The sequence below is a fragment of the Garra rufa genome, chromosome 3 (assembly GCF_049309525.1).
Source record: "Garra rufa chromosome 3, GarRuf1.0, whole genome shotgun sequence".
Taxonomy (NCBI): Eukaryota; Metazoa; Chordata; class Actinopteri; order Cypriniformes; family Cyprinidae; genus Garra; species Garra rufa.
The window spans coordinates 8967413-8995267 of record NC_133363.1 but is presented as its reverse complement, the minus strand read 5'-3'; the positions used below and the strand labels follow the sequence as shown (position 1 = coordinate 8995267).

Here is a 27855-nt window from a genome sequence, read left to right as displayed (position 1 = left end):
ACCATATTGCTAGTAGTTTCTAGCATGATTTGTTTGGCACTTACATGTTTCTAACATGATTAGCATGCTGTTAGCATGTTTCTTGCATGTTTCTAGCATGATTAACATGTTATGTTGTTAACATGTTTCTAAGCTAATTAGCAATTTGTTACCATGTTTTTAACATGATTCGTATGTTGTTAACATGTTTCTAGCATGATTAAAATGTTGTTACCATGTTTCTGGAATGATTAGCATGCTGCATGTTTCTTGCACATTTCTAACATGATTAGCATGTTGTTATGTTGTTAACATGTTTCTAAACTATTTAGCAATTTGTTATCATGTTTCTAACATGATACACATGTTGTTAACATGTTTCTAGCCTGATTAGCATGTTGTTAGCATGTTTTTAGCATGATTAAAATGTTGTTAGCATGTTGTTAACATGTTTCTAAACTATTTAGCAATTTGTTACCATGTTTCTAACATGATTCGCATGTTGTTAACATGTTTCTAGCCTGATTAGCATGTTTTTAGCATGTTTCTAGCATGATTAAAATGTTGTTAGCATGTTTCTTGCATGTTTCTAACATGATTAGCATGTTGTTATGTTGTTAACATGTTTCTAAACTATTTAGCAATTTGTTACCATGTTTCTAACATGATTAGCATGTTGTTAACATGTTTCTAGCCTGATTCTAGCATGATTAAAATGTTACCATGTTTCTGGAATAATTTGGCAAGTCATTAACATGTTACTAACGTAATTAGCATGTTGTTAGCATGTTTCTGGTCTGATTAACATGTTGTTAGCATGTTTCTGGTCTGATTAGCATGTTGTTAACATGTTTCTAGCACGATTAGCATGATGTTAACATTAGTAGCCTGTTGTTAGCATGATTAACAAGTAACTAACATGTTTCTAGCATGATTACCCTGCTGAAAAACACAGCTAATACCAGCCTAGGCTGGTCTTAGCTGGTTTAAGCTGGAAGTGGCTGGTTTTAGCTGGTCTCCCAGGCTGGTCAGGCTGGTTTTAGCTGGTGGTTTCACAGCCTGACCAGCCTGGCCAGGCTGGAAAAGTGGACAAAACCCCTCTAAAACCAGCCTGTCTTCCAGCTATGACCAGCTAAAACCAGGCTGGTTGACCAGATAAAACCAGCAAACCAGCCTAGGCTGGTTTTAGCTGTTTTTTCACCAGGGTAACATGTTGTTACCATGTTTCTATCCTAATTAGCATATCACTAACATGATTCTAGCTGCTAGGCTTGAGAGGGTTAGATGATAGTTGTCAGTAAATTGGCTTTCTCAAGCCAACTTAATTATTTGGTTATATATTGAAAGGTCAGAACATTTCAGGGGATTCAGCTGTAAGATAGTTGCATGAGTCTGACCTTGGTGTAGTGGAACTGCATAGGATCATCAGTGGAGAGTGACACACACAGGCCTTTATGCAGAAACTCTCGCAGTGGGTTCTTGGAGTATTCCAGGAACAGACTGTTGTTACTCAGTGGGGACATGGCAATGGGCACTTGGGCAAGATAATACAGATACTGCAGCACTGGGCTCTGGAAAAAAACACACACGTTACATATGATAGCTTGTTCAGTTTGATCATAAGATCAAATGCTCTGATCAGGCTCCCCTGCTTCCATTTGCATGTTTCTGTACAGCATCAGAGTCTCCACTGATTCTGCGCACTAACAAGTACATAATCAAATAAAGTGGTTATACATGTCTCATCTCCATTTGCTTCATGAATAGACTTAGACTAAAGATCTTAACTTTGAATGCATTATCTTTTCCACCACAATCAATTAAAGTATAAGATTTAATTAGATTTGCTAATTTGACTAATAAGATTTAAGAATGATTATCTTTTACGCTGTCAGAATAATATTGCATTCCCTGGTGAAAAAAAACAAACAGCATATGCTGGTTAGGTAGTTTTGATGCTGGTTTAAGCTGGTCCTTAGCTTAGCATAAACCAGCATCAAAACCTACCTAACCAGCATATGCTGTTTTTTCAACAGGGTTAGACTTGGTTGGGACTGATCTTCAACTTCTAACCTTTTTCAGGTTTAAGCCATGTGAGATGTTGTCTGCAGTGAGGAAAGCAGACACCAGGTGGGTGATAGAACCAGCTTCACCACAGTGTGGACGGAACTGAAAGGTACTAAGTCCACGTTCCCTGTAAAAACACAGAGACACACATACAAACTGAATCAACCAACAGAACTCCTTTCGTTGCAGATATAAATGTCCAAATAATGAGAAATTATAGAGCACATGAAAAAATAAAGTTGCAAATACAAAAATGAATACACATACATTGGGGCAAAATAGTATTTAGTCAGCCACCAATTGTGCATGTTTTCCCACTTAAAAAGATGAGAGAGGCCTGTAATTTTCATCATAGGTATACCTCAACTATGAGAATCAAAATGAGAAAAAGAAATCCAGAAAATCACATTGTCTGATTTTTTTGAAGAATTTATTTGCAAATTATGGTGGAAAATAAGTATTTGGTCAATAACAAAAGTTCATCTCAATACTTTGTTATATACCTTTGTTGGCAATGACAGAGGTCAAACGTTTTCTGTAAGTCTTCACAAGGTTTTCACACACTGTTTGTGGTATTTTGGCCCATTCCTCCATGCAGATCTCCTCTAGAGCAGTGATGTTTTGGGGCTGTCTCTGGCCACACAGACTTTCAACTCCCTCCAAAGATTTTCTGTTGGGTTGAGATTAGGGCTGCAACTAACGACTATTTTAATAGTCGACTAGTCACCGACTATTGAAACGATTAGTCGACTAATCGGATAATTATTCAATTTTTCTCAAATTTAGCATGATATTGCTTTAATTATGTGGAAAATTATAGTAAATACAAGAAAGAAGGGGGTACTTCAATGAAAAATGCATATTTTATTGAACTTTGCTGCTGATAGGCCAATTCATACTAAAAGTGAATAAAAATGCCCTGTCTAAAACCATTTAGGCACAGTATCGGTCAGTACAGACATAAATGCATAAATTAAGAAACTCTATAATCTTTTTAAAGGACAGGCACATTTGTTTTATAAGAAAAAATAAATTAAAATCAAGTAAACATTTTCTTCCTGTAAACCAGGGGCAGGCACATCAGCAGCAATAATACCGTAAACAAACATGTATATCCAAAACAAAACGTATTGGCTTCCATGTTATTTAAATCTTACCGAGGCCAGCCAAACTGGTTTCATTTAACTGTCCGACGTGCTTTCTCTTTAAATGTTCGTGCATCACAGAGGTGCTGCCGTGATGCACAAGGACTGCTTTTCAAACCATGCAGGTAATCTTTTTATTCGCCGTAGCAGGCTAAAATGCTCCCAAACTTTATGCCTGTTTCACACATACTCAGTCTGCATTGCGTCTACAGTCCGTGTGCGTTACGTATGCGGTGCAGAAGCAGCACGGACTCGTTTTGCGCTCACACAGAACGCGTTTACAGTCCGTACATTGTGAACGTTGTAATCCGTTAACATGGGTGTGGAAAAAAAATACGCACTTTAGACGGAGTATGTGTGAAACGGGCGTGTTTTGGTACGCGCAGCTGCTGCATTCAGTGCATTGGACGCCGCCATTTCTGTATGTTATCGCTCAGCATAGAAGCTAATGCCTATGTGCGACTCTCGGCAGAGAGATGCCTCACTCGGTCAGAGAAAACATGTCTGGCGACAACATCGACAATGAAATTCATTGTCGACTATTTCTATTATCGATTTTTGTCGACAACGTCGACGAATCGTTGCAGCCCTAGTTGAGATTTGGAGACTGGCTAGGCCGCTCCACGTTTCATCTTCAATGCCCTTGCTGATGGAAGGAGGTTTTCACTCAAAATCTGACGATACATGGCCCCATTCATTCTTTCCTTTACACGGATCAGTCGTCCTGGTCACTTTGCAGAAAAACAGCCCCAAAGCATGATGTTTCCACCCCCATGCTTCACAGTAGGTATGGTGTTCTTTGGATGCAACTCAGCATTCTTTCTCCTCCAAACAAGACGAGTAGAGTTTTTACCAAAAAGTTCTATTTTGGTTTCATCTGACCATATGAAATTCTCCCAATCCTCTTCTGGATCATCCAAATGCTCTCTAGCAAACTTCAGACGGGTCTGGACTTAAGCAGGGGGACACTGGCACTGCAGAATTTGAGTTCCTGGCGGCGTAGTGTGTTACTGATGGTAGCCTTTGTTACTTTGGTACCAGCTCTCTGCAGGCCATTCATAGGTCCTCCCGTGTGGTTCTGGGATTTTTGCTCACTGTTCTTGTGATCATTTTGACCCCACGGGGTGAGATCTTGCATGGAGCCCCAGATCGAGGGAGATTATCAGTGGTCTAGTATGTCTTCCATTTTCTAATAATTGCTCCCTCAGTTGATTTCTTCAAACCAAGCTGCTTACCTATTGCAGATTCAGTCTTCCCAGCCTGGTGCAGGTCTACAATGTTGTTTCTGGTGTCCTTTGCCAGCTCTCTGGTCTTGGCCATAGTGGAGTTTGGAGTGTGACTGTTTGAGGTTGTGGACAGGTGTCTTTTATCCTGATAAGGAGTTCAAACAGGTGCCATTAATACAGGTAACGAGTGAAGGACAGAGGAGCCTCTTACAGAAGAAGTTACAGGTCTGTGAGAGCCAGAAATCTTGCTAGTTTGTAGGTGACCAAATACTTATTTTCCACCATAATTTGCAAATAAATTCTTTAAAAATCAGACAATGTGATTTTCTGGATTTCTTTTTCTCATTTTTGTCTCTCATAGCTGAGGTATACCTATGATGAAAATGACAGGCCTCTCTCATCTTTTTAAGTGGGAGAACTTGCACAATTGGTGGCTGACTAAATACTATTTTGCCCCACTGTATATTGATACAGAGACAAAATGCATCAAAAACATCACAGCTGCTATTGAGAGTACTCAGACACTCGCTTTTCAGTTTCACCAAGACTTTAGTGGCCTAAAATGACTATTTTTGCTGTGGCTATTCTCAAAAATCATGGAGATTTTATTGATTGCAGTGAAAACACACCAATACGAATTATGTATTTATGTAATTAAAGTTGGTGACAGTAAAGATTTGTTTGTGATTACTGAATTCGGGGTTGTGGTCTTTTATGCATAAGGTAGTGGTGACACCAGTATGTACATTTATAAATCTGCTTTGCTGAAAATACAGAATTGTATATGATAGCTTGCACACTGTCACTGAATCAGTGCAGTAGGTAATCAGTGACACTATTTATATACTGTGCAACTAAAATGGTTCAATTATTTATTGTTTTAACAGTGGAACAATTTACTGTCTATTTATTGTCTATCGTCCAAAAGACGACCATTGACACCATGCACAAGGAGGGCAAGACACAAAAGGAGCTCTGTGACCAAGTACATTAATAGAGAGGCGAAGGGAAGGAAAAGATGTGGTAGAAAAAAAAAGTGTACAAGCAATAGGGATAACCGCACCCTGGAGAGAACTGTGAAACAAGACCCATTCAAAAATGTGGGGGAGATTCACAAAGAATGGATTGCAGCTGGAGTCAGTGCTTCAAGAACCACTACGCACAGACGTATGCAAGACATGGGTTTCAGCTGTCGCATTCCTTGTGTCAAGCCACTCTTGAACAACAGACAGCGTCAGAAGCGTCTCGCCTGGGCTAAGGACAAAAAGGACTGGACTGCTGCTGAGTGGTCCAAAGTTATGTTCTCTGAGGAAAGTAAATTTTGCATTTCCTTTGGAAATCAGGGTCCCAGAGTCTGGAGGAAGATAGAAGAGGCACAGAATCCACGTTGCTTGAGGTCCAGTGTAAAGTTTCCACAGTCAGTGATGATTTGGGGTGCCATGTCATCTGCTGGTGTTGGTCCACTGTGTTTTCTGAGGTCCAAGCTCAACTCAACTGTATACCAGGACGTTTTCGAGCACTTTATGCTTCCTGCTGCTGACCAACTTTATGGAGATGCAGATTTCATTTTCCAACAGGACATGGCACCTGCACACAGTGGCAAAGCTTCCAGTCCCTGGTTTAAGGACCACGCTATCCCTGTTCTTAATTGGCCAGCAAACTCGCCTGACCTTAACCCCATAGAAAATCTATGTGGTATTGTGAAGAGGAAGATGCGATATGCCAGACCCAACAATGCAGAAGAGCTGAAGGCCACTATCAGAGCAACCCGGGCTCTCATAACACCTGAGCAGTGCCACAGACTGATCGACTCCATGCCATGCCGCATTGCTGCAGTAAAACAGGCAAAAGGAGCCCCAACTAAGTATTGAGTGCTGTACATGCTCATACTTTTTCATGTTCATTCTTTTCAGTTGGCCAAGATTTCTAAAAATCCTTTCTTTGCATTGGTCTTAAGTAATATTCTAATTTTCTGAGATACTGAATTGGGGTTTTCATTAGTTGTCAGTTATAATCATCAAAATTAAAAGAAATAAACACTTGAAATATATCAGTCTGCGTGGAATTAATGTATACATTATACAAGTTTCACTTCTTGAATGGAATTAGTGAAATAAATCAACTTTTTGAAGATATTCTAAGTTATTCTGACCAGCACCTGCGTAGCTTATATCTTTTTTCTTAGAATTGTGAGTTCATATTTTGCAATTCTGACTTGATTTATTCCCTAAAATGACTTCCTTTTATCTATTTCGTCATGTTGACTGTCAGATTCAGTGACTCTTTTTGACATAAATCTAGTTCATTTAGATGGTACCAAATAAAGCACACTATTTAGGCTATTCTGTTGCATTTACTGTAATTCCTGTGTAAATACAGTACATTTATAACTCTTCAATGCATTCAGAGGCCCCAGGACACTGATCCCATTGGTCTAGTCCATAATCCATCCTTTATAAAGTGGAAAGATGATGTCAGGTTTGACAGAATACCACAGGCTTTAACAGTATCTCAGTTGTAACTCAATATGTGTGTATTACTGATACGGTGGTATTTATAGATGTCCTGGACTGGTGCATAGTGAAACACTCACACATGCAATTGGAAACCTTGTATTCTTGAATGCCTTCCAGTACTTATTCAAGGTTTATCAAAGCCTAGGTGTATAGTGGAAGATCTTTATTGCAAATATTTAAGTAATCTCTGTTTACTTCCTCCTCCAGTGCTGACATTTTTCCTATTGTTATGGGAGATGTAGCCTCTCCCTTCACCTAATGGAATCCAGTTGGTGTGTGCAACAGATATAATGGAGCACATACTTCCTGAGGTTGTTGAGCACCATGATGTTGGCATACATGTGGAAGAGGTAGTAACTGTAGGGCGGGTTGTCATCTGTTGTCCATTGCTCAGGCTTGGGGCTCTTATAAGAAAACATGTGATCGCTATGTTTGGATTCATCATCCACACTGTCAAAGCCGGTCACCTGTGAAAGAGGGGACATCCCATGAGCCAAATCTTAAAAAGAGGTCTACAAAAGCTTTTGCAACCCTTTAAAGTATTGTTCTAAAATTGCAATCACTATGATCACAAATGAATCAAATCAAAAATATAAAATACACTACATGGACAAAAGAATGTGGACTCAGCTTCCATTTCTCTGGGAAGGTTTCCACTAGATGTTCATGGACTTGGATGCAGGGATTTGCCCTCATTCAGACACAAGAGCATTAGTGAGGTCAGGCATGGGTCAGAGTTCAGGCATTCACTAATGGGGCCTGACTTGCCATTGTCATTTTAATTAATCCTTAAATATGTTGAGTGGGGTTCAGATCTGGGCTTTGTGCAGACCAGTCACGTTTTTCATGCCAGAGCAGAAAAGATTCTCCCCAAACTTGTTAAAATATATATTCAAACCTGTTAAATAAATGGGAATATCCATATAGATCTAGCCATGAGGTATTTAAAACAATTACACACATTTTACATTAAGTTTATCACACTGAATTTTTTATTTATTTTTTATAATGAATCTTGAACTTACATATTTTAGAAATACATGGAGCTCTTTATGCTTCTGGGGATTCACTGTAGCCTCAAACAGAGGAAGGAAAATGTTCTCAAGCATCTTGGCAAAGTTTGGAATCAACTTGCGTGACTTGAAAATGTCACTGAAAGGAATAAGCATAATAGCAGTTGTAAAACAAGATATGAATAATTTAGGAAAATGTATTATTATTGTAGCTACTTACTATATTCTGGGCACCTGAATGATCCAGCTCATGTTTGGAGAGTACACTTTGTGCTGAATAAACCAATGTGAGAGACTTTCCCACTCCGCAGGGGAACTTCCATAGATGGACAGTCGTGGTTCAGCATGCTGATACTTGCTCTCCTCCAGATCATGTGCCACTTCCTGACAGAGACAAAAAGACACAGAGGGCTCTTAAATGAGAAAAATATGAGTACATTTGTTATATGGATAGTTATTATAAAATGTTAATGCAAAGCAAAACTTAAAATGTACCCTTACGCAAACTCAGCTAACTTTATTCAAGTTTAAATTTTCACATTAAAATATTAGTAATACAGTTTAGTGACAGTTGTTCATGAATCCCTTGTTTGTCCTGAACAGTTAAACTGCTTGCTGTTCTTCAGAAAAATCCTTGAAAGCCAACAAATTTTGTTTTTTTCAGTCTTTTTTGTGTATTTGAACCCTTTCCAACAATGATTATATAATGTTGAGATCCATCTTTTCATGCTGAGGGACTCATATGGAACTATTAGATAAGGTTCAAATGCTCACTGATGCTTTAGAAGGAATAATTATGCATTAAGAGCGAGAGGTGTAAACTTTTGAACAGAATGAAGGTGTACATTTTTCTTATTTTGTCTAAATATCCTATTTTTGTCATTTAGTACTGCCCTCCGGAAGCTACAGAAGATACTTACATGTTTCACAGAAGACAAAATAATTTACCCTGATCTTCCTGGCTCTTAATGCACCGTGTTTTCTTCTGAAGCATTAGTGCATACAAGTCCCTCAGTTGTCCTCAGTGAGAAAAGATGGATCTCAAAATCATACAGTTATTACTGGAAAGGGTTCAAAGACACAAAAATGCTAAAAAAAAAAAAAAAAAAAAAAAACTGAAGAATTTGTGGGACCTGAAGGATTTTTCTAAAGAACAGCAGGCAGTTTAACTGTTCAGGACAGGGATAAGGAACTCACAAACAACTATCACTAAAACAAAACAAACAAATTAACACAGCGTTGGATCCTTCACGTAACACAGTATTAAGAATCAAGTGTATGTGCACTTTTGAACAGGGTCATTTTTATTAGTAAAGTATTTTCTCTTGTAGACTATATGTAAACATCTTTTATGTGAAATATCTTATTCAGGTAAGTACTGTACTAAATAAAAAATAACATGCATTTTGTATGATCTCTCTTATTTTGCAGATTCCTCAAGGTGTATGTAAACTTTTGACCTCAACTGTAATATGTGTTGGTGAACACATCTATATAGTTTGTCTGAATGTCCCCACCAACCAAACCTACACCCTTAGTCTTATGACAAAATGACTGTACCTTGATCAAGCGGGCAAAATACTCCCCTTCAATGTAATTGTCAGTCTTCAAGTAGATTTCCCGTAGCTCACTTGCTCCTACTGGATTGTACTTGGAGTTGAATTTGTCAAAGCGATGAAAGGTTTGTCTGCCCTGTAAATACAGTAAACATGAAGTATTCTGTACAAGCCACCAGGATATCCTTGCACTGTAACATGTATAACTAATAGATAAGACGTTACTTACGGCATGGACATCTAAGGAGTCTACAGTAAGATCATAAGGGTCCATATTCAGGTTGTTAAACACCTGTTTGAGAGTTAGCTTAAGCCCCGCCTTCTCCAGGACGACTCGCTCTGCATCAGTTTTATTGGTGGTTTGGATAAAATCAAGCAGGTGTTTCTGGCTCATACATGCTGCTGCATGGATATGCGTGTCTACCTGTAAGTTAGCATTTGTGTACATTTAGGCAGCGGGGGAAATCACATTTGCATACATTGATGTGTGTGTCAAATGATACCTTTCTGACATTGTAGAAATCTCTATGAGGAACACCCTTGAGTTCTTTTAGTTCCGCCATTTCATTGAGCATTTCATGTAGGTAAAACTTTGACCCGAGGAAGTTTAGTCGTCTATGACAGTAGGTTTTACTGTTTAAAGGAGAAACACTGCTTTAGATCTCAGAATTCTCAAATATGCAGATTTGGTGACCACTGTGGTCATATTGGTTAGAGACTTACGTAGGCCCGTCGACAATCATGGCGAGCACATGACTCATGTCGATAGCAAATGTTTCCAGGTCTGGATAAGGCAGACAGCGTGGTTTGTTCATGTTCAGAGCTTCAGTGTTTTCATATACATAAATAATTCCATCCTTCATCTTCATCTGATAATTGAGGTTGTCTGGAATATTCTCCATGCTGTAAGGGTCCTCTCCTTCACCAGGGCGGGGACAGATATCTGTGGAGAGCAGAAGAATAAAAAAAAAAAAAAACAGTAAAATATCCTTTGCTGGTGACCGGCATAAAAAAATGCTGGTTTTCCCATCAGCAGAGAAAGAATTGTTCCCATTCTAGCACAGAATTTTCAAGTGTTCTTAGTTGAGCTACACATAACTCATGTCAACTCATGTCTTCTAAAATTAGCTCAACACTGATGTCTTGGGAAGGGACTTTAGACAGGGACTAAAAAGGAGCCTCAAGCTAACATAGTCAAAAAAAAATTTGTAAACAAAAATTCCAGTTAAATGTTTATAGAGCCTAAAATAAACCTAAAAAAGCACATGGTCTCCATGTCATGTCTGGTTATGAAGTCTAAGCAAATATAGATGTACCTGGAAGGATTTCGTCATCTTCTGTCCACCTTTCATTTGCCGCAGTACGTAGAAACTGTGTAGTGGTCCTTGGGAATCTGTGATATGCCAGTTTTGAGTATTTTTCTCGAATAAAGAGAGCTTTTAGAAGACTTTTAGCTGCTTGCTCATAGTCCTCAACTGTAATCTGCAAGTACACAGTGACAAAAGACAATTGTTAAAAACACCTTTGGTGGTTGAACTTTCAACAAATTATGGCAGGAAGCAGAGCAAGTTGGTTGATTGTAAATTCTAATAATACACACCCCAGCACAATAGTCTCCACTTATGGTGACTCTTTGATACTCCTGGAAATTTTGTGAGATGGAGGAGCAGGTAGAGGAAGGGGAAATGAGGGGTGTCACCACACCCCGGACACTCTCGGTAATTAATGGGATTTGCAGTGACATAGATTGGGATCGAATCATCTTAAAACTCTTCTTCCTAAAAAAGGATAAAAGCAAATAGGTGCTAAAGATTCAATAGTATATTCTGTAAGCATGTGTTTCTTAAGTCATTAGTTGCCCTGCTGGAAATCCAATGAAATACAGCTTCTGATGGTAGCTGGTTTGACATGTTTTCAGGATGGCCCAAAGAGATATAACTGGTCCAAGTTGGTCTACATCAGGGAGATTCTACATTCTGCAGAGTTTAGCCGCAAACCCAATTAAACACACCTGAACCAGCTAATCAAGGTCTTTAGGATCACTAGAAACTAGACTTCCAGCCAGGTATGCTGTGGCAGGTTGGAGCAATTTTCAACAGACCAGGAGCTCTCAATCAAACTTACCTCCCTATAATTTTCTAGTGATCCTAAAGACCTTTATTAACTTGTTTAGATGTGTTTGATACGAGTTGGAGCTGAACTCAGGAAAACAGATCTTGCGAGCCAGAGTTGATGAAGCTGGTAAAAGATCACTTTGGACCAGCAGCTAGAACAGTAGTTCTCAACTTTTGCCCACAAAATCCATTTTTCTGCAGATTTCAGCTCCAACCTTGATCAAACTGACCTGCCTGTACCTTTCTAGTAATCTAGTGATTTATTAACTTGTTCAGTTGTGTTTGATTAGAGTTGAAGCTGAACACCGCAGAAAAATGAGGACCAGAGTTTTTTTCCAGATCAAGCTGGTAAAAGATCACTTTGGACCAGCAGCTAGATCAGGGGTTTCCAATCCTGTTCTGCTGAGTTCATCTCCAAAACCAATTAAACATGTCTGAACCAGCTATTCAAGGTCTTCAGGATCACTAGAAACTTGGGGCATATTAGAGCAAAATTCTCTAGCACGTTGACTCTCTAGAAGCAGGATTGGAACCCCCTAGTCTACATGGTTGACTAGTTGGTGGATCTAGTTTCAACCATGTAGACCATATTTATCAAGCTGGTAAAAGACCAGTTTGGACCAACAGCTAACCAGCTACCATGTTCCAAAGACCAGCTTGTCCACCATAGACTGGTACGATCTGGTCTTTCAAGCAGGGTGAAACTACTGATAGTAATTAACACTGAAGAACTAATTGATGCTGACCGTTTGGCACTTTCCTCTGACTGTTGCTCAGCCAGTTCTCTGAGTAGTTCCCTCTGTTTGGCCTCCTGCATGCCTATGGGACAGTCCTCAGGGACAGTGTACATGGACAAGGCATCTTTTGTATCCTCTTCCTTCAGTGCCGAGGCATACACCTTCTCTGCCAGCAGACGAACTTCCTCATCCACATCGCTCAGGGCAATCTTTGGGAACTGGCGTGGCATATCTGTATATGGGCAGATTTAAACACACCTCAGTAACATTAAGTTGCTGTATACATAAACATGTCACATTTTAGGTCAAACAAGCATTTACAGAACTGCTGTACTAGTTTCTGAGTTGGTGTCACTGCTCAAAACAACAGGGTTACTTTGATGCATGTTTCAGGGCTCATATCAACATGCTTGCTGTAAATAGTCCTGGGATGCCATGTGCATTCCCAGGCTGTTGGTTTTGGCCTGCAAAGTCAGTCGCTAGGCCAGTACACAGCTGCAGACACACTGCCCTATAAAACAGTTATGTCTGTGTGAGGACAGATCAAGTATCTGAGTCCTGAGTGTGACTTCTCCCTGAACAGTTAGGAACATGGTCCACAGTGGCCACATCAGATGCTATTCTTGGCAAGAACCAGATCCCTTTGTCAAGGTTTCCATTCTTTTAAAGCTTTCTACGAAACTCCCATTTCAAGTAGAGTTTGTGCCCATCATACTGACTGTTGCCAGCTTTGTAACCATAGGTACTGTTGACATCTGAGAATGAACCAGATGATGAACAAAATTGGAGAATAGTCTATCTAGCTCTAATGATTGTAATAAATTACATTAATATTTAATCACAGTCACTCTTCTCACAAGGTCTTTTCCATAAAACACACAAATCAACTGTTTTCGTTTCGATAGTTCATTGCATCTATTTCCACAACAAACTTTTCTTAGGATCACCTCACTGAAACACTTTAAGAACAACAAGAAAGTCCTTCTACACTGCCAGTGTACCTACAAGACCTCTCCAAAAATATTTACTGGTTCTGAAATAAATACACTCTACTTATGTCTGCGGTGACCTGACATGCACAGCTGTGCAACTGCTGCCATTCTTACCTTCAGCCCCCGTCACCGCCATCTCGGCTTCGACTGTTCTTACTTCAATGTGCTACTGGGTTTATGTTTGTGTGTGCATGTGTCTGGTGTGGGCCAAGTCCAGTCGAACTCTGAGAAACTGCTGTTGTCTGACTAGCATTTTGTTTTCTTGAGTCTCTCTCTCTCTCTCTCTATTTTAAGAGGTTGAAAGCCACAGAGCTACTAATCCTTTGAATATGTCACCACCGCCTGTCAACAAAAAGTGACCCTGAATTCTACCAAGAACCGCTTAGGAACAGGACCTTGCTCAATCCTCCCAAGCCATCTCTTGCGGGTAACTCTTTATTCCTAACTCTTTGGGATTTACTCCCTCACTATCACCCAAAATCCAGCCCATAAATCCCAGAGCTGATCTCCGAAACCCAACTGTCCACGTGAACGGAATTTGTGGCCAAAAGAGCATCTCCTTTGACAGCTTCAGTTATCCCTCACCCCCCAGAACAGCCTCTAATCCCAGCTCCGACCTTGCTTTAGGCACATATCATTTCAGCCCCAGATATACAGTCCTGCTGTCTATTATCATAGGTCTGCATGGGGCATCATGTCACGTAAAGTCCAGAGGTAATCACCCCTGAAACTGATACCTCTTGTTTGCTTCAGAGCTTAAACTGGCTGTTGACAGAATGGGTGCTGTTCATGTTGTCCCAGAGCATGGGAGCATGCCCAGCATCTATTTGTATCACATGCATTTGAAACCATTAGAATAAACAAACCATCTCACCCTTTGTCTTCTTAGACGCAGTGATTGTTTGAAGCTCACAGCACGATTCACTTACGCACACATACACACATACTGAGATATGGAAAGCAGACTGTAAAAACTGAGAGCGAGGGGACAAAGGGGAAGTAGTTTTACCTGATCTGACTGTTGTCCTTTATGATCCTGTAACAGCTGCTTTTATCTCATACCTTATCCAACTGGAGCGCCAACTGCAAAACCTACCCAGCTCTCTCTGTGAGACCAAGTGCGCCTGTCAGCCTGACCTGAAACTTGGATGCATCACATGGATGCATCACAATCCTTGTGATGTGCTGGGTATTATTACAGGCTGCTTGGACAGGGCTGGGGGAGGAACTGGAAGTGGATTTGTCAGGCTGGAATTAAGGTGCAGCTTGAATATCTCCCCACCTCATCGATCAGAGGGAGTTCTGGATCATGTGACTGAGGGATTTGAGGGTCTATGTGGTGCAAAGGTTTATGAGAGATTAATGTAGTACAGTCAGGTCTTAATGGTTTTGGCTTCGGAGTTGATGAGTACAGAAGCTCAACCCGAAGCTACTGAGCCACGATCTGAAATATAAGCTGTGCAAGTGTCTTTGAATGCCTTTCTACATTGAGGCTGTAAATGCTTGTGTAAATAATGAATGACCACCACTCTGTTTTCTTGCACCTGTGGGTCTAATTGATGACTCAGAGGTGCATCGGCATAAAGAGGAATGATGTAACTGCAAACAGTGTATCATGTTGTATAGTTCAATAATATAGTCATTGAAAAGAATTAATTGTTAAAAAAACATTCAGTTCTATTCATAAAGGATTTTATTACTTAAAAGCTACTTTTCCACAGGTGCATTTCTTCTCCATATTCTGTGCCAGTGGCAATTTTAGCATACACCCCAGTATAGTTTATCCCAGTAGACTTGAAACATTTTTAAATAAAGCTAATTGTTTTACCAAGTTCAAGATTAAGTTTGAGGATGATTCTCACAAAACTAAATTTTCTGCATGAGTGTAACAACATGCGCTACCAGTCACAAGTCTCTTCTGCTCACCAAGCCTGGTTTTATTTGATCCAAAATACAGCAAAAGCAGTAATATTGTAATATATTTTTACTATTGAAAATAACTGCTTTCTATTTGAAAATATTTAAAAATGTTTTAAAACATTTTCAGCATCATTACTCCAGTCATCAGTGTCACATGATCCTTCTAGGGCTGCAACTAACAATTATTTTGATAATCGATTAGCTGGTCGATAATTTTTTCGATTAATCGGCTTAAAAAATCTTTTTTTATTGACAAAAATCAAGCTATTCCACATCTGCCCAATGTCCTTTAGAGGATGGATACCCGAGCCGAGCCCGACGGAACCCGACGGGCCGGGCCGGGTTCGGACAGATATTTAGAAAGGAAGCTCGGGTTCGGGTTGGGCTCGGTCACATCAGCGCTATAGTGCGCCTGTGTTATAACAGCGCTTTTTGCCCCGTGTGCGCTGATGCTCTCATCTGTTGACATTTCCGAACGCCTTCCTACAGTTGCTTAATAAAAGCGGGCTTTCCACACAAAAAAGTGCATGTGTCATTAGTATGAGAAAAAAATTTTTTTTAACTGTGTCGGGCTGGGATCGGGCTCGGACATAAATATCTTAATGCCTGTCGGGCTCGGGTCGGGTTCGGTTACTGCTCTGTCGGACGCGGGCCGGGCTCGGACAGAAAAATGCGGCCCGATCCGCACTCTAATGTCCTTCAAACAAACATGCCAACTGAATGTTATGAAAACAGTGCTTAATTTATTAGACCAACACTGTCGTGATAAGAAAAGACAAATATAGAGCGCTTGACTTTTTTATTTTTTATTTTTTTTTACATAGATAACAGCAATTATTATAGCATTAGAAATAGCCTACTTTTACTAAAGAGCTTATGCATATAGGAGGACTAACCAATACAGAAAGCTAGAAAATTATTTTGGTAATCACCAATACTTTTAGTTTAGAGCAACAGTGGCCCAAACCTTACATAATTTGTTAAACACCTTACATTTGTTTTATTAAATTTGTTAAGCACTTAGGGGTTTACAAATTTAAATCTCTACATTAAAAAAATGAAAAGAATAGCCTAATACAGATAAAGGTGAATAAAAACAAACTCAGTTAACCAACAGGTAAGAGGAATGTTCTGCAGGAACACGCTGTCATTTCTTTATATAAAAGGTAGCTATGAAGTGTCTGATATTTATATCAGATAATTACACACTGTTATCCCTTCATAGTTCCTGCTCTCCATAAATATGTGCACTACATGTTGTCTTTCAAACCTAAATTTAGCATTCAACAACATATTTCAGCACAATGAATGTTTTGAGTAATAATTGTCTCCCTCTCTGTGCTCGGGGCTGTCTGACGTTCATTCAGTAAAGATTTAAACTTAACACAGAATGTCAGGATGGACTTCTATGAAAAAATGGAAATGCTTGTGTGAATTTGTGACATTTACAGATAAGGATATGACCGTAAACTGAAAGTTTTCATGCTGAGGATGCAAACGAATCTGTCAAAGCGTCTCACAGGTTGCTTTTTACGCTATTAGCTTAAAGTTTAAAATAAAATATTCTCATGTTTTGGGCAGCTTGGATCACGTAACTCCCCTGCAGCATCTCATTCTGTTTCCTCCACTATTTTTAGATGCATTTTGTCCATAGAAATGCATCATTCAGTGCTGTAATTTGACACGACCCTCTGAAGTTGTACGCGCACTATGGGCTGATCTGATTAATCGATAATGAGAATTGTTGTAGATGATCTTCATTATCGATAATAATCGATTTTATTGATTAGTTGTTGCAGCCCTAGATCCTTCAGAAATCATTCTAATATGCTGATTTGCTGTTTAAGAAACATTTTTTGTTACTATTATTAACAATATTTAAAACAGTTGAGTACATGTTTTACAGGATTTTTTGATGATTAGAAAGATTCAAAGATCAGCTTTCGTCTGAAATAAAAAGCTTTTGTAATGTTTGTATGGAAGTCTGTGAGAACACCCAAGACGGTTCTCGACCAGAATGAAATCAGCCAAAAAGATTTACTAAACAGGTCAAATTAGCGTTAGAGGGCAGGCGCAGATGGGAGGTGAAAATTCTGTGTGTGATTTACTGACAATGCGCACTTAAAGATCCCCAATTCATTCTCAATTTCCCCCAACCAAACTCACCTCATGCTTTAGGGGTCTGTTAAAACTCAGTGGGCTCAGAGGAGGCGAGAAACACGGACTCCCACTTTACATTTACCTGCTGGTGTTGCTGTTGGACAGTTTTACTTTAGAAAAGCAAGTGATTTATTTGCTATTTATGTCATAGTTTGTAATATTTGCGTTGTTTTATTTGTTTTTACTATGATTTTTTTTTTCATCCAATTATTTGAGGAGACATTGCCTGTCTTGCCTCCTTGGAGGAAATGGCTATGTTATTAGAGATGTAACAATGCACTCTGAGCTGGTTGAAAAATGTTAAAAATGTTACGATTTTAGTTGGTTGAGATGTTAAACAAATCGTTATACAGTTCTGACAGTTCTCTCCCAAGTGCATTACGTCTGATAATTATGTAATGGGCTATATAACACTTTCAATTGTCAACAAATTACTTTTCTTTAAAAGTTTTGGTTCAACATACTTACCTGTTGATCAAAAATTGCTTTAAATGTACACCAGTTTTTCTTTTATTTAGTAACTTTCAAGAGAGTACACATTTTTGCAATACAGTTTATCACATTGATAAAACAACCTAATGTTACTGAATAATTTTGTCATGCTTCTTTGGTAATTGATCAAGCAGACTTGCTGTAACATTATATCTCTAAAGAACACTAACATGTCTTCTAAATAAAGAGTAATTGCTAAATTTGTTATTTGCTTGATTGAGCTTGTAAGACCACTGAGAATATTGTGAGATTCAAGCTCCAGAGCAAATCACACATTTCCCAAGGAAATGAGCATGAGATAATAAATTTAAGGACATACAGGGATGCAGGACCCATGTTTGTATTTATTAAAAATGTCAGCCTTTCTCAAACAAAACAATTTAATTGTCATTTATTGTATCTACATATTCAGCTTTTCTAGCACTTATGTTTCTGTCTCCTTAGGATAGATTATGCCCTAGCATTCCTTTGGGTAAAGCCATTTGCTAAATTAACACATGTAAACGTTTCTGCAACTTCTCACTTTTCTGATAAGAATCAGAAACACTTTCTCTGGGATGGACCTTCACCACTGACCGTGCCCAAAAGAATTGTTCTTGTCAGCGGGTGGTTTCCCTTTTCATCTTGAGCTTGTTGTTGAGGTCATTGAAACGTTGTGCCAGATCATGCACGGAGCAGGTGGCAAGCAAGCAGCCTTTTCTCCTTGACTGGTTGTTGGAGTTTATTTAGCGTTTTGTCCTTATGCTGATGTCTTTGCTGGAAAGACAGACAAGGGAAGAGGACAATAATGCCTGAGTTCCTGAGCAATTGCTGTTGGCTTATAGCCTTGGTTGACAAGTTTGTACTCCAACTGCATCATGTGAAAAAACACTTACCTTGCACAAAACAATTACATAATTTTCAGCTGGTAATGTTTAGAAATTCTTACCTGGAATGTAGCCTTAAGTTTTCTTTGAAATTGTCCGGTCTGACAATCCTCATTGCAGAAAGGCTCAAATCTCTTTTTGGTCTCTGCAGCCGGGCAAGTGTCAAGAAGAGAAAAGACTAAAAGCCTGAATTCAAATCAACACATCAGCTTACCTTTTTTCCCCAATTTTTTTGAACCATCCACACCAGTTGCAACGGTGGCCAGCAGGCAGCAGCAGAAAATTGACTGCAGTAACAGTTGAATCGTGATTGAAATCTTGAAGGAAAAAGCAAATGTTTCATTTGTTTGATGTCTGCTTTAAAAGAAAGCAGCTAAAACCTCCAAACACCTGCATGCAACTCCCCTACTCTGTGCCAACCATGCTTTGACAAATACCAGTGGTGATGTTTTACAAATTGAGTCATCAATTTATCCAAAGTTTACCATCTGGAACGACGAACTCCCCTTCCAAAGTGCCATTCACTAGGCCAAAAAATTGGTTTTGTATCCATCCCCTTTGAAATGAGCGCCATTTAATCATAGCTGGTTGTAAATTATGTTTAATGTAATTCTTTTAACTTCACAAGACTTTGCAAAAGTTTGCATATGCAAAACCCATTCAACACGTTAACTTAAAAGTAGCATAAATATTACATGTGCATCTCAATAAATTTGTCGAAAAGTTCATTTATTTCAGTAATTCAACTCAAATTGTGAAACTCATGTATTAAATAAACTCAATGCACACAAACTGAAGTAGTTTAAGTCTTTGGTTCTTTTAATTGTGATGATTTGGTTCTCATTTAACAAAAACCCACCAATTAATCTCAACAAATTAGGATATGATGACATGCCAATCAGCTAATCAACTCAAAACATCTGCAACAGTTTCCAGAGCCTTCAAAATGGTCATCAGTTTGGTTCACTAGGCTACACAATCAAAGGGAAGACTGCTGATCTGACAGTTGTCCAGAAGACAATCATTGGGCGAATTCCAAACGGCTTTTTTGCGCCCTTCTAGGGCACTTCGGGAAGGGGACGCCATTTGTAGGGACGTTCCAAACGAAAGTGAGCAACTTAATCCCTTCACGAAGGGCCCTTCCAGAAGGCCGTTAGAGAAGGGAACATTCCATGGTCACTTCACGGAAGTGATTTCCGTTAGTGATCACATGATCTTCAGTTAGGAGCTCTTGCAATGCATTTTAAAGCAAAGTTGGGGTTGATTTCGACTTCACATACATACTTAGGTAGAATAGGCTGATTAAATTTGTCTTTATTTTAATGTAATACAAAATATTTTTCGTCAGTGATAAAAATGTAATTTAAGACGGTAGTGTAAGCAAGTTTAAGCATGTTCAGTTTAAGAAAAGTGTAATAGTAAATAAAATAAATATTTAAATAAAATAATAATGAAAAGAAGTATTTATTTACAACAACTGATAAGAGTGCTGAATGCTGCACGCACACGCAGCGTTGTCAAGGTAACATTTCGTCAGTCGTTCCCTTTGCAAAGGGAGTTCCAAACGCTTAAAAGAGACAGAAATGCCCTACTCCCTTAAAAGAACTCACTTCAAAGGGCTCTGCCCTTCAGAGGGAGTAGGGCATAGGGATCCGCCCTTCCGTTTGGAATTCGCCCATTGACACCCTTCACAAGGAGGGTAAGCCACAAACATTCATTGCCAAAGAAGCTGGCTGTTCACAGAGTGCTGTATCCAAGCATGTTAACAGAAAGTGTGGAAGAAAAAGATGCGCAACCAACTGAGAGAACCACAGCCTCGAGAGGCTTGTCAAGCAAAATCGGTTCAAGAATTTGAGTGAACTTCACAAGGTATGGACTGAGGCTAGGATCAAGGCATCAAGAGCCACCACACACAGACGTGTCAAGGAATTTGACTACAGTTGTCGTATTTCTCTTGTTAAGCCACTCCTGAACCTCAGACAACGTCGTCTTACCTGGGCTAAGAAGAAGAAGAAATGGACTGTTGCCCAGTGGATCAAAGTCCTCTTTTCAGATGAGAGCAAGTTTTGTATTTCATTTGGAAACCAAGGTCCTATAGTCTGGAGGAAGGGTGGAGAAGCTCATAGCCCAAGTTGCTTGAAGTCCAGTGTTAAGTTTCCACAGTCTGTGATGAGTTGGGGTGCAGTGTCATCTGCTGGTGTTGGTGCAGATGAGCTGAAGGCCACTGTCAAAGAAACCTGGGCTTCCATACCACCTCAGCAGTGCCACAGACTGATCAACTCCATGCCATGCCGAATTAAGGTATTAATTAAAGCAAAAGAAGCCCCTACCAAGTATTGAGTATTTATACAGTAAATGAAGGCCAACAATTCACTAAAAATGTTTTAATGGTCTTATGAATTATTCTAATTTGTTGAGATAGTGAATTGGTGGGATTTTATTAAATGTGAGCCAAATCAAAGACAATTAAAAGAACCAAAGACTTACATTACTTCAGTCTGTGTGCATTGAATTTATTTAATACACAAGTGTCACAGTTTGAGTTTAATTACTGAAATAAATGAACTTTTCCACAACATTCTGATTTACTGAGATGCACCTGTATGTTTAAAATAACGTTTCAAAAATTGATTAGTCGTATCAAAATTAAGCATCAACATGGCTTACAAAAAAATATCATACAACATTAAACCTAAAATACATTGCAGTAATACAGCTTTTGACATAGACCCCCGGTTTCACAGACAAGGCTTAAGCCTAGTCCTAGACTAAAATGTAAGTCTGAGCTGTTTCAACTGAAACAAAATTACACTGATTGATCTTAAAATATATCAGTGCCTTTGTTTTGTCTCAAGATGCACACCAGTAATGTTTTTTTCTAAGCATGTTTATAAAAATTACTTAAATGTCCTAATTGAACTATGGCCTAATCCTGGCCTAAATGTTTTATGGATAGAAGGTGAAAGATTCTAAGGTAAAAGTTTTGAGATTTTAAGGTGAAAGACCACTTTCCCTGAATTTTAAGTCAATTACCCCTTAGACATAATTTATACAATGATTATTTGTACTTTACACCTTTTTAATTAGTTAGTCTACATACAAAATTTAATTAGATTTAAATAAATATAGTTTAAATACAAATATTTATTAAGTGACACTTACCTGATGTGTGAACTTGACAAAATGGCGGCTGCTATCTCCGTGTCTTGTGAAATCCTCAAAGTCACTCAGGATGGTTCACGTGTGGAACAATCTCAAATGTGCTGTAATCCAGATACTTCAGAACATAAATTTATGGAATAAAAAAAATCTATTTAAATGTAGTGTTGGCCTTTTAATGTATTAATTAAAAAAATGCTTAATTTTTTTATTTTAAATAAATAAATACATACATAAATAAAGGTATAGTTGTGGAATCCTTTTGCTAATTCGAAAAATATGATAAATTAATCATCCAAAATAAATGTTATTTCATAAATATTGGTTTTATATCATATCAATTGACTAGTCATTTTTTTTATTGTGACTGGTGACCACAAAACTATTCATAAGCGTCATTTTTTTTTTCTTTAGTGAGAAAATAAGATTTATACACCATGAGAAGGACAACATTTGGCGGAGATACAACTATTTGAAAATACAGTGCTGCTTGAAAGTTTGCGAACCCTTTAGAATTTTCCATATTTCTGCATAAATATGACCCAAAACATCATGAGATTTTCATATAAGTCCTGAAAGTAGACAAGGAGAACCAAGGAGAATCAAACAAATGAGAGAAAAATATTTTCTCTGTCATTTATTTATTGAGAAAAATGATCCAGTGTTACATATCTGTACGTTGCAAAAGTATGTGAATCTTTGCTCTCAGTATCCGGTGTAACCCCCTTTTGCTGCAGTAACTAAAGGTAATGTTTGTTGTAAATGCTGATCAGTTCTGCACAATAACATGTAGGAGTTTAAGCCCATTCCTTAGTGCAGAACCACTTAAACTCTGTGATGTTGGTGGGTTTTCTCCTGTGAACTGCTTGCTTAGGTCCTTCCAAAACATTTTAATTGGATTAAGGTCTTGACTTTGACTCAGCCATTCCAAAACATTAACTTTGTTCTTCTTTAAACATTCTTCGGGAGAATGACTTGTGTGTTTGGGGTTGTTGTATTGCTGCATGTCCCATGTTCTCTTGAGACTCTGTTCTTAAACTGATGTCCTGATGTTTTCTTTTAGAATTTGCTGGCATAATTCAGAATTCATTGTTATATCAATGATGGCAGGCTGTCCTGGCCAAGATGCAGAAAAACAGGCCCAAGCCATGATACTACCACCACCATGTTTCACAGATGGGATAAGATTCTTAAGATGAAATACAGTGTGTTCTTTTCTTTGAACATAATAGCTTCTCATTTAAACCAATAAGTTCTATTTTGGTTTTATCCTTCTATTAAACTTTTCTCCAATGGTCCTCTGGCTTGTCCACATGATCTTTAGCAAGCAATTTTCCTTTTTGAGAACAGTGGCTTTCTTCTTGCAACTCTGTCATGCACACCATTGGTTGCTCAGTGTTTCCTGATGGTGAGCTCATGAACATTAACATTAGCCAATGTGAGAAAAGTCTTTAGTTGCTTAAAAGTTACCCTGGGAACTTTTGCAAGTTCGCAGACTATTACACGTTCTGCTTTGGAGTGATCTTTGTTGGTCGACTACTTCTCAAGAAGGTAACAGTGGTCTTGAATTTCCTCCATTTGTAGACAATCTGTCTGACCGTGCATTTGTGGAGTCCAAACTCTTTAGAGATGGTTCTGTAACCTTTTTTAGCCTGATGAGCAATATTTACTCTTTTTTTTCATTTGATAGTCATTGCACTGACTGAAAACAAATCTGCACAGATGGACTCATTGGACTGATTTCACCTTTAAATCTAATGGCGCTTTTCCACTACACAGTACCAGCTCGCCTCGGCTCGACTCGACTCGGCTCTGTTTGGTTTTCCACTGTGTAAAAGTTGTACCTGTACCGGCTTCCAGGTACTTTTTTTCGTACCACCTCCGGCGAGGTTCCAAGCGAGCTGAGGCGAGCTGAGGCGTAACTAAAATGTGACGTGAAAACACAGCAGACTGCTGATTGGTCAGAGAGAATCGTCACTATTCACTGCGTCATCATTGCACGTGCCAGCAACAGTATCCAGAATAACCCCACCATTTTTAAAAAGTTTGGCCAGAGATTGCGTGACATATCCAATCCATTACATATTATGGCAACTCGGAAGAATACGCCGTGGTCAAACGAGGAGGTGCAGACAGCGGGTGTGTGCCGCGTAGAAGATTACATCACGGCAGTTTCTTGCAGCGTCGCTATGACAACCAGGTACTATTGTGGAGGTACAGGTACAACTTTTACACAGTGGAAAACCAAACAGAGCCGAGTCGAGCCGAGTCGAGTCGAGCCGCAGGGGAGCTGAGGCGAGCTGGTACTGTGTAGTGGAAAAGCGCCATAAGAGATTCACATCCAACGCACACATATGTAACACTGGATCATTTTTCCTAATAAATAAATGACAAAGAAAATATCTTTCTCTCACTTGTTTGATTGATTGGATTCTCTTTGTCTACTTCCAGGACTTACATGAAAATCCGATGTTGCTTTGGGTCATATTTATGCAGAAATATAGAAAATTCTAAAGGGTTCTTTCAAGCAGCAATGAATTTAAGCGTGCAAAAAAATCCAAATATTGAGAAAATTGCTTTTAAAGTTGTTCAACTGAGGGTCTTAGCAATGCATATTACTAATCAAAAATTTTGTTTTGATAAATTTAGCCAGAAATTTACAAAATATCTTCATGGAACATGATCTTTACTTAACATTCTAACAATTTTTGGCATAAAAGAAAAATCGATAATTTAAAATCGAAAATATACTTGCGCTACTTAAGACTCAATAAGAGTCACAATTTTTTCTGTTTTATGTAATAAAAGTATTGTTTGTGTGTTTTATATTTGGCCTTGACACTTGTCAAATATCGGCTGGATTTGTGTTTGTTAATTTAGTCAACATTCTGAATGTTGACTGAATTTAAAAATGACCCTCCAGTTATTGTTTTTAAAATACTTCTTTACAGATGTATTGTTTTTCTCAACTAAGCACAAGCAAGATAATTAAACTTAGTTGAGTTACAGTGTGGGACAAAACAAGTCAGGAGGTTGTACTCATTTTTGCAAAAAAAAACAAAAAAAAACATTTTATCACTTTGATAAGACAATCTTATTTTCCTAAATAATTTTGACATGCTTTTTTAGTAATTGATAAAGCTGACTTGGTGGAACATTATATTTCTAAAAACATGTCTTCTAAGTAAAGAGTAGTTGCTGAATTTGTAAAGTTTCAGAGGGGATGTACTCGTTTATACTGTGCACTGTATGTTTACTGACATGTCTTATTGCTTGATTGATCTTGCAAGACGACTGTGAGAACATCGTGATATTCAAGCTCCAGTGCAATCACACATTTCCTAAGGAAATGAGCATTAGATAATAACTTTAAAAACATGCTATGACAGAGATGCAGATAGGAATCGCAGGACCCATGTTTATACCCCAAAACAACTGTTTTTAATTGTCATTCGCTGTCTCATACCTACAGTGCACTTTCTGCTTTTACTAGAATTAGTATTTGTATTGCAGCACTTATCATCTCAATGCCTCCTTAGGATGGATTGTGCCCCCTTAGCATTCCTTGGATAAAGCTGTTTGCTAAACTGACCAATGTAAATATTTCTACAATGTCTTCATTTTTAGGGACCAGCAGCATTCCTGGTGCCCCCCTTCCCATATATACTATATTTTAACTGTTTCTTCCTGTAGGATAGGGAGAGACGCATCATAAGCGCTTACCTTTGCCCAAACATGGGCTGGAGAGCTGCTTCGCTATGGGCGTCTGGAGTCTTCGCATCATTTCCTGTGTGCTCAGGCCTGGAGAACGAGAAGATACAGCAGCAGGATAAGACTAGAGCAAAGGAGAAATAAACGGTGGGTCTTAATATTATTGCAACAGATTCGATGTCATGTTTAATAAGTGGCACCTTAGTGAGTGTTCATTAGAATTGCTAGTAAAGGCTAACATCAAACATACACAAAAACACGAAATGTCTCACAATTACTCAAAACTGTTAAGGTCTTTGTGGTATGTACACAAAGTATGTCTAATAAATGTTAGGAATCTTATTGAAACACTTACCCAGCCTCTACCCAGATCTATCAGAGCTAGCTCTATGTCCTCTCTGCGGCTGCACTGCAATTATAAACCCATGAAGTTCTCACAGGAAAGAAATAACCCACTCAATTCTGCCCCCCAGTGATGTATGAGATATGGCACATGGAATTTACTTAGCAAAGAGAGAAAACAGAGTCATTTTGCCACCCAAATCCTAGAGTCAAAACACAGGGCTATAAATTAAACAGTCACTCGTCTTCCGCTGATGTTTAGCGGTATTTTAGTAGACATTACTTTAAAAATACTATTTTTTTTAGTTCTCTGAGATCATTATTGCCCCCTTGTGGAGATGTGTACACAGGTTTCCCACTCTAAGCAAATTCCATTATTTTTCCTTAGCTTTTACTGACTAAAAAGCTGAATTTGCATGACCTATAATGAACGGATCCATCCATTTGCAGGCTTTATTTACTTGTTCAGAGACATTTTGAGTACAAAACACACTACTTTTTTGTTTTGCTTTTACACGTTAAATGCACTTTGATATGTTTTTATGCTATCAGGGGTTAAATGCTCTGAAGGATTTTCTGTTTGTCAAGTTCCTCATTCAGTCTTTCTAGTTCTTCTTTTAGTTTTTGCTTTTCTATCATTTACTTTTAACATCTGAAGCAGTGCCAGCGTTAAGAGTTTGTTGTGCCCCCTACACAGTTTTTAATTCATTTAATATATATCAAGAATAATTAAAATACATTAAGCATTGAATGTTCCATGATTTTAAATGTAATAAAAATTAGAAACTACAGTTGATGTGTGTTTATTTTTTTAAGATTGGTTGCGTTGCGGCGTCTCGTGCGTCATTGCGTCTTTAGCATGCGTGCTTGTAGAAGTGTGTGCTTGCACTGTAGGCTATTGTTTTTTATGCCTAGTTTTTCAAAGTTGTTGTTGCTGATTGTGCGCAGTACAGTACAGTAGATGTTACAGTAGATGTCGCGTGCCCCCCAGTTAGTTGGTCTGACGTTTTGTAGCCAAAGGTCTTGAAATTTACATTTTCCTAGGATGATTGCCTCAGTTAACAGGTACAGCCTGGTGACTGGATTTGACTTAAATGATTGCCAGTTGACAAGTGGGAAGGGAATAAAATGGCACTGAAAAATAGCCTAACCATAACAATAGGCAAAATGCATTAAACAACTCGATAAAAACAATATGGTTTATAAAATTTACATTTTGATAAATGGAAACTAAAATGTAAAGCAGCAAACAAAAATCCCTGATATTCCATGACTTGGACAAAAAATATATAATATATGGAATAGAACTTTTCAAATTCCATGATATTTCTGAAATTCCATGATCCGTGGGAACCTTGTGTACATCAGGCTTGTGCACAATTCAGAATTTCAGAATTCATGAGTTGGAATTTGAATTGAATTTACTACGCCCCACAGGAAGTTGAATTTGAATTGGAGTTGGAATGGCAGGAAGTGGAATTAAATTCATGGCAATTCAAAGACATTCCACACAGTCATACAACAGAAAGAATGTGTTGAATCTCACATACAATTACATTAATTTTGTAATTTAATAGCATAATTTCATGACATATAACTAGTCACTCCTCAACCCTGCATACATTTTGTTCCAACATATAGATAATGATCAAATTCTGGAAATAAATTATTCCCTCAATGTTTGATTAGTTTTGTTCAAAATGTTATTTTCATTTCAAAGTAATCAAATAACACAATGTAATCTGTACTAGTAGTTCAAACTAATATCATTTATAGAATATGTAATGAAATCATATCTGACATATATTGTAAAGCTTCATTGTTAAACACTTCACTTATGTATATGAATTTCTTTGAATT

At 38.3% G+C, this 27855-nt stretch overlaps 1 protein-coding gene across 2 annotated transcripts in view; it reads right to left on the bottom strand.

The window, feature by feature from the left end:
- The window catches only part of ampd3a (adenosine monophosphate deaminase 3a), a 32660-nt gene extending 6559 nt beyond the window's left edge, over positions 1-26101 (bottom strand). Inside the window, exons 1-14 of one of the 2 annotated variants that reach the window (XM_073835656.1) lie at positions 26020-26101; positions 25666-25777; positions 12363-12585; positions 11103-11280; positions 10819-10984; positions 10226-10445; positions 10006-10135; positions 9732-9926; positions 9507-9638; positions 8167-8330; positions 7959-8085; positions 7237-7400; positions 2053-2173; positions 1377-1550 (exon numbers count right to left, since the gene is read on the bottom strand). In XM_073835656.1, coding sequence (XP_073691757.1) covers positions 1377-1550; positions 2053-2173; positions 7237-7400; positions 7959-8085; positions 8167-8330; positions 9507-9638; positions 9732-9926; positions 10006-10135; positions 10226-10445; positions 10819-10984; positions 11103-11280; positions 12363-12585; positions 25666-25726 — 2055 coding nt within the window. In that variant the 5' untranslated portion in view covers positions 25727-25777; positions 26020-26101. The remainder of the gene's footprint in view (positions 1-1376; positions 1551-2052; positions 2174-7236; positions 7401-7958; positions 8086-8166; positions 8331-9506; positions 9639-9731; positions 9927-10005; positions 10136-10225; positions 10446-10818; positions 10985-11102; positions 11281-12362; positions 12586-25665; positions 25778-26019) is intronic. The other variant, XM_073835657.1, reaches the window with a different exon arrangement.
- Between the last annotated feature and the right edge of the window lie 1754 nt (positions 26102-27855).